The sequence below is a fragment of the Suncus etruscus genome, chromosome 10 (assembly GCF_024139225.1).
Source record: "Suncus etruscus isolate mSunEtr1 chromosome 10, mSunEtr1.pri.cur, whole genome shotgun sequence".
NCBI lineage: Eukaryota > Metazoa > Chordata > Mammalia > Eulipotyphla > Soricidae > Suncus > Suncus etruscus.
In genome coordinates this window covers 87,493,640-87,509,019 of record NC_064857.1, presented here as the reverse complement: position 1 = coordinate 87,509,019, position 15,380 = coordinate 87,493,640, and the positions used below count along the sequence as shown (strand labels likewise).

The window sequence follows — 15,380 nt, the reverse complement described above, 5'->3', positions numbered from 1 at the left end:
TAAAGAAGTAAGAGTGTTGAATGATAGGTTGTGTGTTCCACAATCCCAAAGGGGAAGAGGGAATTCCATGCCCCCTACATGGGTAGGACAAGAGATGCTGGGCTAGTAGCAATTCCCCTACAATAAATAATCCACACAGTTTGGAAGGTTTAGCAGACAAGAAACTCACTCGGCAAGCTGTTCACCCAAAGCCAGTTGCTTTACCACGTGAAACCACAATCTCAGATGGCAGCTCCCAGCTCAAGTCTCCTGACTAGGCTTTATTGAGATTAAAAAAAAACAAAGCCCCACCCCTAGGAGAGGGAAAAAGCCAAATGAGAAGGCAATGAAGGAATAAAATCAAAGGAAACCAATTGAGATACATGTGAGAACTAATTCAAAGGCCTCTATCTACACAAGAGGAACACATTTATGTCATCATCTCCACAAAAGCAAAGTTATGCCTTACTTCCAGGCAGAAAAGGTCAAAATACCCTTCTTGTGTTGGTCAATCTTAAAATCTTCATTCCAAAGAGGTATATTATGGGGTGGTAGATCCTAATCTCCTCTGGTTCAAATTTCTAATAACTTTTTTGTCCCCCAATTCACAATACAGACCAGGCAAAGGGCCTGGGTTGAGGTGTATATGGGGTGCATTTACTGTACCTCCTCTTTCTATACAGTCAGTGTAAAGAACACAGCCTGTGGTAAGAATTGGGAGGCCAATTTTTTTTTTTTTTTTTTTGGTTTTTGGGCCACACCCGGCAATGCTCCTCTCCTGGCAGGCACGGGGGACCATATGGGACATCGGGATTCGAACTAACCACCTTTGGTCCTGGATTGGCTGCTTGCAAGGCAAATGCTGCTGTGCTATCTCTCCGGGTCCGGGAGGCCCATTTTTTAATCATTTTTATTTTACTCAAGATTATATATAATCAGGTGTTGGAGTGATAGCACTGCCTTGTAAGCAAGCACTAGCTTAGGGCGGACTATGGTTCCATCTACTGGCATCCCATTCCCCCCTCCCCAAGCTAGGAGTGATTTCTGAGCACATAGCCAGGAGTAACCCCTGAGTGTCAAACAGGTGTAGCCAAAAAAAACCAAAAATAAAAATAAGAGTAAAAATAAAATGAAGCTCAAAAGGCCCATATGGTCCTTCGAGCCAGGAGCGATTTCTGAGTGCAGAAGCAGGAGTAACTCCTGAGTGCTGACTGGGTATGGCCCAAAAACCCACCCACCCCAACCCCCCAAATAAAGAAAAAAGATAAGAAACTCAAAGTGAGAAATGTAAGACACTAGGAAAATATTTCTTTTCTTTTCTTTCTTTTCTTTCTTTTCTTTCTTCTTTTCTTTCTTTCTTTCTTTCTTACTTTTCTTTCTTTCTTTCTTTCTTTCTTTCTTTCTTTCTTTCTTTCTTTCTTTCTTTCTTTCTTTCATTTCTTTCCCTTTCTTTCTTTCTTTCTTTCTTTCTTTCTTTCTCTTTTCTTCTTTCTTTCTTCTTCTTTCTTTTTTTTTTTTTTGGGTTTTTGGGCCCACACCCGGCGTTTGCTCAGGAGTTATTCCTGGCTGTCTGCTCAGAAATAGCTCCTGGCAGGCATGGGGGACCATATGGGACACCGGGATTTGAACCTGGTCCTGGATCGGCTGCTTGCAAGGCAAACACCGCTGTGCTGTATCTCCGGGCCCAGGAAAATATTTCTAATGTGATTTTGTGTGTGTGTGTGTGTGTGTGGTTTTTGGGTCACACCCGGCAGTGCTCAGAGGTTACTCCTGGCTCCATGCTCAGAAATTGCTCCTGGCAGGCACGGGGGGACCATATGGGACGTCGGGATTCGAACCGATGACCTTCCTGCATGAAAGGCAAATGCCTTACCTCCATGCTATCTCTCCGGCCCCTCTGATGTGATATTAAAATAGCAAGTGCTGGAGCTGGAGAGATGGCACAGTGGTCGGGCGTTTGCCTTGCAAGCAGCCAGTCCAGCGCAGACTGGTTCGAATCCCGGCATCCCATATGGTCCCCCTTGCCTGCCAGGAAGGATTTCTGAGCGAAGAGCCAGGAGTAACCCCTGAGAGCCGCTGGGTGTTACCCCAAAGCCAAAAATAAATAAATAAATAAATACATAAATAAAATAGTAAGTGCTGGTTTCTAATCTGGCTTTGGAAGTTATTCTGGAAATAATACATATTATGTTATTTGACTTTTTTTTTTTTTTTTTTTTTGGTTTTTGGATCACACCTGGCAGTGCTCAGGGGTCACTCCTGGCTCCACTCTCAGAAATCGCTCCTAAAAAAAAAAAAAAAAAAAAAAAAAGATATCGCTCCTGGCAGGCTCGGGGGACCATATGGGATGCCGGGATTCAAACCAATGACCTTCTGCATGAAAGGCAAATGCCTTACCTCCATGCTATCTCTCTGGCCCCCATGTTATTTGACTTTTAAGACAATATTTGAAGAACAAGACAGGTATTTCAATGGTAATTTTTGTATTTATGTAGTATTTTAGTGTCACATCACCCTCTAGAAATATTGAGCATCCATGATATGGTAGGCTTCAACTGTGTACTATGGATACACAGTCAAGGCAGAATCCCTGCTCAGAGAAACTCAGTCTTATGAATGTAGCTAATGGCAGTACATATAATTTGCAAGCATAAGTCACTGAATTCAGTCGTCATCACCAGAAATAAAAACAAATAAAAAGTCAACTGCTCTCAGTCTGCACAGTCAACAAGCATATAAATAACAAACTCTCACATGATAAGTGCCAGGTCAGAGATATTTAAAAATGCATATTTGGAACACACACAGAGAAACATTCTGACTTAGGAAATAAAAGAATTAGGGGCCGTAGTGGAAGCACAGTGGTAGGGCATTTGCCTTGCAAGTGGCTGACCAAGGGCAGACATGGTTCGATCCCTGGCATCCCATATGGTCCCCCAACCCAGGAGCGATTTCTGAGCGCAAAGCCAAGAGTAACCCCTGAGCACAGCCAGGTGTGGCCCAAAAAACCAAAACCAAAACAAAACAGAAAATAAGAGAATTAGAAAACTCATAGATGAGCTGATTTCTAAAGAACAAGCAGAAATCCTCTTAGAGAGAAAGTTGTAGTGATGAAAGAAGGGTAGGGGTTTGGAATTCTAGAGTGTTGAGTTACAGAAGTAGGATGTTTGCCTTTGTACACTCCTTACCCAGGTTTGTTTCTAGGGCACAACCTTACAGTGTGTGCTGAGCTCTGCTGGGAATAATCCCTGAGTATAGTAGTCAAGAGTAAGCCTTGAGCACAGACAGGAGGTGCTCTACAAAAGGAAGGGTGCTCTTAGGCCAACTATGGAAAAGCACAGTCCCTTCCATGAAATAAAAGAAGCATAATAAGAGACTATGTGTGTGTGGAAAATGCAGTATGTAGTAAGGGGAGGGGTGGCTGGGGGCATAAAACAAACAAACTTGTTTCAAGCCATATTTAGAAAGGCTTTGAATGCTGTGTGTCAGGTTAGATTTTTATTCCATAAAAAGAGTTGGTCTAATGTACTTAGGAACACTACCAGATTTACATTTAAGAATAATTCTGGCAGGAGAATAGATCATGCATGTGAATAACAGAGGAGAAATAAGGAGACCAGTTGGGAAGGCTGTACTTTCCTAATATAGATGAGGAATATCAAGGATTTTGCCTGGCAAGAGGAATGATGTAGGCACAACTATCTTCTCACATTAGAAAACACATCCTAGAAAAAGATAGTTAAAAGTAGAATCATCAGAGTTCTTAGCTCTAATTGCTCGTTTAGACTCACTTGGGAGAGGTTTAAAAAAAAAACCAGGATACTCAAAGGCCCCTCCTTTTCTAATTAAATCATAATCAGCGTAGAGTGAAGATGAGAACTGAAATTTTAAAAGGCTCCCACATAGATCCTAATATAAACTAGGGTTCCACACAATTCCTAAATGAAGCGTCTAAAAAAACAGTTCTGAGCGTGGCTGGTCCCAACTGACAGTTGTCATTCTGGAGCATTCATATAAAATAATTAATGTATATTAGTTGTTGATAAGTGCTTCAAGGAGTAAAAAAAATGACACCTGCAAAATGACTTTGTAGCTTATTTACTTACAAGGTTATTGTGAACTGAAGCTAATTAAGAATAGAATTATGCCTGCATAATAGATCAGAAAATTTTATAAATCTACTCTAAAAGTATGCCCAAGTCACAGGCATGCACTAGATTAAGGGAGCAATGATAATGTTTCTATTTTATCTGGTTTCTTTTTTTTTTGGGGGGGGTCACACCCTGCAGTGTTTCAGTAGCTGCTCAAGCGCTCTACACTCAGAAATAACTCCTAGCAGGCATAGGGACCAAATGAATGCTGGGATTAGAACCACTGTCCTTCTGCATACAAGGCAAATGTCTTACCTCCATGCTCTTTCTCCAGCTCCTATTTTATCTGGTTTCTACTCTACATATGCAAATGTCCTAGAATATTAAATGTTGACATATTTTTGGTAAGTAATTTTGTGTATTTAATAATAAGCATACAATAGACTAGTGTTATGAGACAAAATTTCTTTTGGGGTCTAAAAATGGCTCATAGTACCTAGAGCAAGAGTGAGACTTGGAGCTTAATCTGGCTTATCCCAACAAATGCCTTGTAACCAGGACATTTTAACAGTACCCCTTGTCTTGATCTTGATTTAGGGAGAAACATTTCCTTAAGTAGGTAGCGATAGGTGAAGTGGCTTAGAGGTATAATTTTGAAGCCAGACCTAATATTTGAATTGAGATTTTTTTTGTCCATTTGTAATTATAGGTCTTTGCACGAAGCTCTTCACTATTCAAGCTATAATTTCCTTGTCCAGTACAATGGCAAGAATAAGAACTACATCAAAGCATAGTTTTGGAGAGTCATATTTTAAAATGCCTCTAACATTTATAGTTATAGTAGCTGGCATTTCCATGTTTACATCTTGTTCCTTTTTTTATGAAATGGACAATGAGTAGGAAGATAAAAAACAACTATAAAAAACTGTGATGGGTCCTGGAGAGATAGCACAGCGGTAGGGCGTTTGTCTTACATGTGGCAGACTGGCTTGAACATTGGTTTGACTCCCAGCATCCCATAGGGTCCTCTGAGCCTGACAGGGGCAATTTCTGAGCCCAGAGCCAGGAGTAATTCCTGAACGCTACCGAGTGTGGCCCAAAAATCAAAACCAAACCAAACCAAACCAAAACTGTGATAGCCTGAGATAGTACAAAGATTAATGCACTTGTTATGTATGGGATAAGTCTTATTCAATCTTCTATACAAATGAGATCCCATGACCACTCTCAGGAGTGATTCCTGAGCAGAGTCAGGAGTAATCCTGAGCACTGTCAGTTGTGACCCAATGCCAACGCCCAAAAAATGAAGAGATATGGAGAACCAAGGAAGTGTGATCCTAGGCAAGTACATGTGAGCACCACAGTGGCCTCTGTCAAATACTATAACTAGAATGTATAGAGACACATAAAATAGCCCCATTTCAAGACAGTGTCACAAACACCAAATACCTAGGATCCAATTTAATAAAAAGAAAAAAAAAGACTATGTTGAATATGACACATTATTATTGGTAGAAATAAAAGAGGACACTGGAAATAGAAAAACATTTTTTAGCCAGACAAAGAGGGGTCCACCTACTCTAGCAGCCCAAGGGGTGATGGTGGGGGTATATGGGTTGTAGAAAGGGAACTGGAATGGGGGGAGGACATAGTTGGTGATGGATATTCCCCTGATTCAATGTTAATATGTACCTAAAACACTACTGTGAAAGATATGTAAACCATTATGGAAAAAAATGTTTTTAATCAGAAACTTTCTTTGACTTACATGTATTATTATTATATCAATTATATTATATGTTATGTTATGTCACTATATTATGTTATGTTAGCTTACCTCATTATGTTAATCAATTTTGTCTCTTGAATAAATTCTTTTTTTATTTTATTTAAACACCTTGATTACATACATGATTGTGTTTGGGTTTCAGTCATGTAAAGAACACCACCCATCACCAGTGCAACATTCCCATCACCAATGTCCCAAGTCTCCCTCCTCCCACCCGACCCCCGCCTGTACTCTAAACAGGCTCTCCATTTCCCTCATACATTCTCATTATTAGGACAGTTCAAAATGTAGTTATTTCTCTAACTAAACTCATCACTCTTTGTGGTGAGCTTCCTGAGGTGAGCTGGAACTTCCAGCTCTTTTCTCTTTTGTGTCTGAAAATTGTTATTGCAAGAATGTCTTTCATTTTTCTTACAATAAAAAAAAAAGAAAAAAGAAAAACATTTTTTATGTTCAAGAATTAGAAGAATTAACATGGGAATAACCACTTTCCTACCTAAAGATTATTGCTTTGTCCTGTGGAACCACACTAAGAGTTTCTGGGCTCTTTGTGCCTAGAGATCACTACTGGAGGTGCCCAAGGACTATATGCTATGTCTACGATAGAACAAGGGTTAAGTGCATGCAAGAAAAGTACCTTAACCCCTATACTATGCTTCTTATCTGAGTACTGACTTGTTAACTAATGACTTGAGATACAATATAAGCCAAATATACAATAATCACGAAGTATTTACCTATAGTAAATAATATTCCACACTTCGCACAAACTTTCTTTAAACATTTACTGTCTTCTTCTTCTTTTTTTTGGTTTTTGGGTCACACCCGGTGACACTCAGGGGTTACTCCTGGCTATGCACTCCTGGCTTGGGGGACCATATGGGACGCCAGGGGATCAAACCATGTTCTTTCCTAGGCTAGCGCTGGCAAGGCAGACACCTTACCTCTAGCACCACCACCCAGGCCCCTCAATGTCTTCTTTTATCACATTTTATATGTAATATACATACCTATAGACATATATGTATATAGCAAAAGACTAAAATTTTTATTATAAAACAATCTGTGGCTGGTTTTGTGATATCTTGCATTTGAAACATACTTAAATTAGGACTTTTTTTTCTCGCAAAATGTTTCCTACTTCTGATCTCACATAGATGCTCTTTGCAAGGTGTTACATAATGCAGATGCAACAATCTGTATGTCTTCCCTCTACTGAGTAATGAAGATATTTCCCTCCCATTTTTTTATTTCATTCTTCCCCTACCCCCTGCCAACCCAGCTCCCCTGTGTGCATGATGATGACGCTTGTGAGGGCCACATTCCCAAAGCTGGATGAGGCTTTAGGATATTTTTTCCTTTTATTGGTCTGCAGATTACTAGGGGAGCCAAAAATACATTCAGATTGACAATGAAGCAGAAAAAAAAAAAGCCAAAATAGGTTTTCTTCTAGCCCCTGGCAGCTTTTGTCCATTTACAGTTGACGCTTTTAAAAAATTGATTTATTGGGGGACGACGGGTCGGCTGCGTGGCGCCTAAAAGGTAAAGTGCCTGCCTTGCCTGTGCTAGCCTTGGACGGACCGTGGTTCGATCCCCCGGTGTCCCATATGGTCCCCCAAGCCAGGAGCAACTTCTGAGCACATAGCCAGGAGTAAACCCCTGAGCGTTACCGGGTGTGGCCCAAAAAACCAAAAAAAAAAAAATTGATTTATGGGGCCTGAGTGTGATAGCATAGCTGTACGGCGTTTGCCTTGCACGCTGCCCACCCAGGACCAGACTCAGGTTTTGATTCCCAGCATCCCATAGGGGTCCTCACCAGAGCCTACCAGGAGAGATTTCTTTTCTTTTTTCAAGGAAAATGAACATTTTTATTGGTATATTGCTTTTAATACCCCCCTCCCCTAATTTAGGTTCTAACAGTTCAAAAGATGTATAGAAAACACACACACTTAAAAAAGTGATTAAGTGCAATTACTTTTCTATTTCTACGCATTTACATTTTTTTTTGTTTTGTTTTTTTTGTTTTTGGGCCACACCCGGAGACGCTCAGGGGTTACTCCTGGCTATGTGCTCAGAAGTTGCTCCTGGCTTGGGGACCCAATATGGGACGCCGGGGGATCGAACCGCGGGTCCATCCTAAGCTAACGCAGGCAAGGTAGGCACCTTACCTCTAGCGCCCACCGCCCGGCCCCCGCATTTACATTTTTCTGACAATGAAATTATAACTGGCAATTGCTTAAACAAGAATCAATACATCGGAGGCCGGGCAGTAGTGGCGCTAGAGGTAAGGTGCCTGCCCTTGCCTGCGCTAGCCTTCAACGGACCGCAGTTCGATTCCCCGGCGTCCCATATGGTCCCCCAAGCCAGGAGCAACTTTCTGAGTGCATAGCCAGGAGTAACCCCTGAGCATCACCGGGTGTGGCCCAAAAACAAAAAAACAAAACAGAAAAAAAAAAAGAATCAATACATCAAAGAAACAATTGATAGTCATTTCAAAATGCCTGCTGAATATGACAAAATATCATCATGGATATAAAAGATGATTCTGTGAAATGACATCTTAATTTTCCCACAATATGTCCCAGGGTAAAAGATGCCATATAAATATGAAATAAAGTCATATCAACTATGATTTACCAGGAAGCTCCAGGTACAGTCTTGCCATTTATGCATTAAAGAAAGCAACCACCATGAAGAAATACATAAGCACACGTTCTGAAATGGATGACTATTGTTATTCAAGGAGCACTTATTTTTATTTTTTTTTTGAGGTGGGCCCCACACTTGGCTAAGGGTTGCTTCATCTTCATCCTGGTTCTGTGCTTCATGTCTCACCCCTGAGGTGGCTCTGTTGATATCTTTAATGTAGATGTATTTTGAGGGGGGGGGATCACACCCGGCAGCGCTCAGGGGTTACTCTTGGCTCTACACTCAGAAATCGCTCCCTGCCGGGATTCAAACCACCCATCCTTCTGCATGCAAGGCAAACGCCTACTTCCATGCTATCTCTCCGGCCCCAATGTAGACATATTTTTAAAAATATCATTATTTAAACACCTTGATTACAAATATGATTGTAGTTGGGTTCAGCTATATAAAGAACACCCCCCCTACACCAGTGCCAACATCTCCCATCACCAATATCCCAAATTCCCTCCTACCCATCCTTCCCCCGCCTGTATTTGAGACAGGCTTTCCACTTCTCTTATTCATTCATCTTTCATGCCTAGTTGGTCAGTGTTACAGTATTTTCCAGCGTATAAGACGACTTTTGAAACAAAAAAAAAAAAGTCAACCGAAAATCGGGGGTCATCTTATACGCCCAGCTATATCCGGAAAATGTTTTAATATTGCAGCTAAATGAAAAATTGTCTGAATATTGCCACAAAACGAATTTTTCCAACTTGATCCTGCACCAATCACTGCAAGGCTGCTCGGACCACCTCTCTGACTCAGCCAATCCAAGCACGCTTTTTATGCGTGCAAATTAGACAATGTTCTGGACCCGAATCTACACTGTCAAAAGCCTGCTCAGATTGGCCAGAGTCAGAGAGGAAGGTCTATGACAGTAGAAACCTTTGAACCTTTGCTTGTTGTGATTGGCTCACTGTGGTACATACAGTTGAGCACAGGAACGTTTTGTCTGATACAATGAATATAGGCCTAAACCTATGTTTTAACTGCAAAATTAGGGGGTCGTCTTATACGCCCAGTCCTCTTATATGCCAGCAAATACCGTAGTTATTTCTCTAACTGCATTCACCACTCTTTGTGGTGAGCTTCCTGCATGAGCTGGCCGCTTTTCTTTTTCTTGTCTCCTGAGAATTATGGCAAAAAATGTCTTTTATTTAATTTTGATGTATGTAAGGAAATGACTTCACTTCATATATATATATATATATATATATATATATAATATATATATATATATAGGAGTATGGTGGCGGGAAGATATATTTAGATGTATTTAAGAAAATGACTTCATATGCATATTTGGGAGTAGGGTGGGGGAAGATATATTTAGTTGTATTTAAGAAAATGACTTCATATATATATTTGGGGATGGGGTGAAGATGGGGCGCCCTCTTGGAATAGTAAATGGACTAGGACATGCACAACTGTCCCAGGAGCAAATGATTCCTCAGGAGGAACCTCCCTGAGTACCGCCGGGTGTGTTCCCCCTCCCCACAAAAATAAATAATATAAATGTTCAAAAATAAAATTAAAATAAAATTAAAAAATGGATTTGTGACATTTCCCACCCCGACCTCTAAGAGAACTCCTCGCCAGGGAGCACAGGGTGAAGGAGAGACCTAGGCGGGGGAGTGAGCGGGGAACGAGCGCCGTGACCCCGTGACGTCCCTTACTTCCGGGAAGCGTGCCGGAAGTCGCGCCGGCGATCCTGCGTCAAAGCCGTCGTAAAAGTGTCGCGCCCGCGACTCTGCAGACGGGCCCCAGGTAAGGAAGGGCCGGACCGAGCCGAGGGGCCTCTGCTTCCTCCCTCAAGATGGCGGAGGAGGAGGCTGGCGGCGCGGAGAAGATGGAAGTGTGCACCGAGTCGCCTCGGACCCCGCAGCAGCTGGCGGCGGTGAGTCCTGGTGGGCGACGTGGCCTCCCTTTGTCAGTCAGTCAGTCAGGTCAGTCCGTCAGTCAGTCGGCCCTATAGGGGGAGACGGATGGCTTGGATTTCCACTTCTTCAACGTTTGAGGGTCGTCAAGAGCCCAGAGTGTCTCTCCAGAAGTGCCACAAACTGGTGGTGGCATGAGATTTATTTTGGGGGGAAGGGTTGCAGGATTGCAGGAAGAGCCATTTATTTTCCCTGAAAGGCTGACGTGAGGGATTTGCAGCATTGCACTGTTTTTATTTCTTATTTTTCATGTTGATTACCTTTCTTTAGGCACCACGATGACAAACAGGTTGGTAGTTGGGAGATTCTGTTATAAAAAAGAACACACACATGCCTTCCTTCACAGGCATTCTATTTCACACACGCACATACACACACGTACACACGCGTACACACACACACACCCTTCACCAGTGCAACCTTCCCACCACCAATGCCACCCCCCATCATTGTCTTCCCCCAACTCCTGCCTGTATTCGAGACAGGCATTCTATTTCTCACTATCATTGTCATGAGAGTTGTCAGTATTTCTCTAAGTGCACTCCCCACTTTTTGTGGTGAGCTTCATCTCATAGTCCTTTTGGTTCTCATCTCTGTTATAGTCTCCGGGTATTATCACAATACTGTCTTTTTAAATATTTTTTCTTTTTAAATTTTTTTTCTTAAATCCCACCAATGAGTGAGACTGTCCTGCGTCTGTCTTGCTCCCTCTGACTTTTTTTTTTGGATCACACCCCGCAGCGCTCGGGTTCCTCCTAGCTCCAGGCTCAGAAATCGCTCCTGGCAGGCTCGGGAGACCATATCATGCCGGGATTATAACCACCGTCCTTCTGCTTGTGAGGCAAATGCCTTATCTCCATGCTACCTCTCCGCCCCCCCCCCCCCGGCTTATTTCACACAGCATCATAGTTTCCATGTCCAGCCATGTATAGGAAAGTTTTGTGATTCCAGTTTTTTCCAGAGGGCTGCATAGTATTCCATTGTGTGACACTGTACTGTTTGTTAACGCGCTAGGTCTAGAGATGGGGTGTGGGAATGGCAGCCCCTTGAACTCCAGACCTAATCCTCAGTGAAATCTGTCACCTGCCTTTGCTTCCTCAGTGAAATCTGTCACCTGTCTTTACTTCTTCCACGTGAACGAGAGGCTTCTGATCATTTCACAGCAGACACACAATAGCATTCAGGTGTATCGGCACAAATGGGATGGGAGAGCCAGTGAGAAAATTTTAGGCAGTAAAGAATGTAGTTTCAGGGAAAAAGCGGATTCAAGGTAAAGAGATAGGGTGCAATATTAGTTCTAGTAACAATTGCCCCACCACCACCACCACAATAAACAGATCAGGGAATATTCAGTTACTAATCACTGCATGATTTGAATTTTGTGCATTTGGGAGCTTCAAGCCTAGCAACTCACACATGTAAGATGCACTATATTCCCAGCCCCTGTGCTAAGTTTTGTCATATTTCCTTCACTTGCTGTATATAGGAAAACAGCTTGTGGTTGTAATAAAAAGCATTTTGTTAACAGTATTGATTGATTGATTGATTGGTTTCTGGGCCACGCCTAGCATCACTCAGGGGTTACTTCTGGCTCTGCACTCAGAAATTGCCCCTGGCAGGCTGGGGGACCATATGGGATGCCAGGAATCGAACCAGGTCCCTCCCAGGCTGACCACTTATATGGCAAACGCCCTACTGCTGTGCTATCTCTTCGGACCCTATAAAAGCATTCTTCAAGTATTTTAACATCACAGATAATTGAGCATTGTTTTGTGGGAGACAGAATGTCCTAAAGGAAATGAATCAACCCCTGGAATTGGAGAGACTGATTGGGATAGAGGTTTGTTTACCAACGAGGACAGTGCTTAGGCCATTCCCTATTCTTTGGAGGGGGGCTATACCCGCCAGTCCTCAGGGGTTACTCGTGGCTCTGCACTCAGAAATTGCTTCTGGCAGGTTTGGGGGACCATATGGATATGGGGAATCAAACCCGGGTCCGTCTGGGGTCCGCAGCATGCAAGGCAAACGCCCTATCGCTGTGCTATCTCTCCAGCCCAGGCCATTCCCTATTCCAAGTAACAGTTCAAACTCACTACGTGGTTGGTGGTGAAGGAAGAACCTTCTGTTCTTTTTGATAGGAAATGAGAAGATAGAAAGTTTAGAAGCAACTGCTACATTTGGTCTTAATGGCAGTTCTGCATATTTCAGGAAGATTGGAGAAACTGTTATCTGCTGAAGTTACTGTGTGTGTTTTCAAAATCAAGTAGGGTTTCTGCAACTATGTTAATTTCTTCCCCAATACAATGAAACCTTTCAGGACTTCTGATTTGAATTTGGAAATAGTGTTAGAGGAATTGAGCTAAATATTGAGGGAACTGGGTTATGTCTTTATTGGTAGAGCATAGATCTAGCATGTACTAAGCTCTGTGTTCAATCCCCAGCACTGCATGGCCCTCCAGGCACACACAGGAATCGCCCAACCCCCTAAGCTCTCACTACTAGGTAGAAAAAAAAAATTGAGCAACACTTTGGATGTTGCAAAGTAGTACCCTGCTTCCCTGAAAATAAGACAGTGAATTCTATTAATTTTTGCTCCCAAAGATGCACTAAGTCATATTTTCAGGGGATGTCTTATTTTTCCATGAAGAATACGATATACATTTATTGTTAAATGAAAATAAAGAAAATTTATTACCTGTATACGGTACTGTAGTACAGTAGTTGTCAACACAAACCAGACAAACTGAATCCTACAGACATCAGTCGGGGTGGCTCTAGCAACCAGTTACAGTAAATTAATTTTCATTCTGAGATAGAGCCTGGGGCCCCTTATTTTCGAGGATGCCTTATACTTCACCTGGAAGGAAAACCCTAAGTAGGTCTTATTTTCAGAGGATTTCTTATTTTTGGGGAAACATGGTAGGCACATGCAAAGAGATGTTAATAGCTCCAGGAAACTCAACCCTATGATCAGGTGAAATAAGTGTCAGAAGATTTTTAACGTACAGTAGGGTTATTTAATTGAATGAAGGCTTGTGACTGTTAAGTCTAATCATCAATTTGGGTCTAAATATATCTGAGGACTCCAGGTATCTGCTTACTTTTCTTTTCTTTTAAAAGTGACCATGTTAGATCTGTAGTGGGTAAGGCACTTGCCTTGTAAGCAGCCAACCTAGGTTCCATTACTGGACTCCCATATAGTCCCTGGAGCCCTCCAAGAATGATCCCTAAGCACAGAGCCAGGAGTAAGCCCTGACTCACTGAGGGGTCTCAAACTCCCGGCCCGCGAATTGTTGCGGCCCTCCGTACAACCTTTTGTGGCCCATGGCTGGCCTTCAAATATCGCAGTATTCGCGATTATTCGCTTACCGAATAAAAATCGCGTATTTGAAGGCCGACCGCGGGCCACAAAATGTACGGAGAGGGGGACCGGAGGGATGAAAAAAAATATTGTTGTACGGAGGGCCGCAACAACTCACGGGTCGCGAGTTTGAGCTCTTTCCCCCTCAAAGTTACCATCTTTTTTTTTTTGTTTTGTTTTGTTTTTTTGGGTCACACCCAGCAGCATTCAGGGGTCACTGCTGGCTCTATGTTCAGAAATCGCTCCTGGCAGGCTCGGGACCAAAAGGGATACAGGGACTCGAACCACTGTCCTTCTGCATGCAAGGCAAACACCTTACCTCCATGTTATCTCTCTGGCCCCCAAAGTTATCATCTTGGCCTGCACTCTTCCTTGAATATGTATCTTGTCTCTGTTTGTTTCTGAATGATTTTGCTAGTTTATTTCCATTCTGAAGAAGCCTGTGTTCTTTCTTTGAATACATAATATCTCTTCTCATTTTTTTCTAAGCTGGTTTCTTCAATAAAAAAAATAACTTGCTTCACCTAATAAATGAAAATGATCATTTTCAGAACTGGAGAGATAACCTGGAGTGCTGTAGCACAATGTGTGAGGTCTTGATCCTACCATGTTCCTCTCCCTTTCTTTGTAAACCCAGGTGAGGCCCACAGCTGCCAGGCTGAGCATCAGTCAGTCCTATATCACTTGAAAGCACCCCTGTTAAAGAAAAGTAGGCAACTGCTTTCAATTTTATTCTGACAGTGGGTTTTGAGCTTTTTTGTTCTTCACCAAAACACAGATTTTGTTTGAATTATTTATTGTATGTTTTTTGTTTTGGTTTTAGTTTTGGTTCACACCTGGCTGCACTCAAGGGTTACTCCTCCTAGCTCTGTGTTCAGAAATTGCTTTTGGGAGGCTCTGGAACCATATGGGATACTGGGAATCAAACCCGGGTCTCTCCAGGGTTGGCCAGGTGCAAGGCAAACACTCTACCACTTGTTATTGCTCCAGTTCCTGTTTGAATTATTTGTATTTTAAGTCATCAGGAGTCCAGGAAAAGAAGAATGATAAATATGGGATACTTAATAGGTATTTAAGAAATTTTCCACCTTCATTATGCCAAGTTTGTGTTATCCTTATATCAGACTTCCTTCTTAGACACAATTTTATTTTTATGTCATTGCTATCAACAGGTATTATAGGCTTTCAAATACCTAACATCACCAAACCTGCAATTAGGTTGAAATAACAGGTATGGGTTATTAGACATTTGTAAAAGCCAATAATTAAGAATAATTACGGGGATTGATTCTGTAGGTCTTTGGATGGTGTCCACTAATTTGCATTTTAACAAGCACGCCCTGCTGATTTTGAAGTCCTGATCTTTGGGCCTTACCTTGAGTAAGATTTAGCAAAATAGGGCCCGGAGAGATAGCACAGCGGTGTTTGCCTTGCAAGCAGCCGATCCAGGACCAAAGGTGGTTGGTTCGAATCCCGGTGTCCCATATGGTCCCCCGTGCCTGCTTGGAGCTATTTCTGAGCAGAAAGCCAGG

General features: G+C 42.3%; 1 protein-coding gene and 1 non-coding gene across 2 annotated transcripts in view; one reads left to right on the top strand and one right to left on the bottom strand.

Moving 5' to 3' along the window:
* Positions 1–570: 570 nt before the first annotated feature.
* On the bottom strand, positions 571–703 carry LOC126021097 (small nucleolar RNA SNORA51). Its single transcript, XR_007499709.1, has one exon. It is a non-coding gene; the product is annotated as a small nucleolar RNA SNORA51 (small nucleolar RNA).
* A 9,621-nt stretch (positions 704–10,324) lies between these two features.
* The window catches only part of UBR1 (ubiquitin protein ligase E3 component n-recognin 1), a 152,732-nt gene continuing 147,676 nt past the window's right edge, over positions 10,325–15,380 (top strand). Inside the window, exon 1 of the mRNA XM_049782441.1 lies at positions 10,325–10,447. Coding sequence (XP_049638398.1) covers positions 10,367–10,447 — 81 coding nt within the window. The 5' untranslated portion in view covers positions 10,325–10,366. The remainder of the gene's footprint in view (positions 10,448–15,380) is intronic.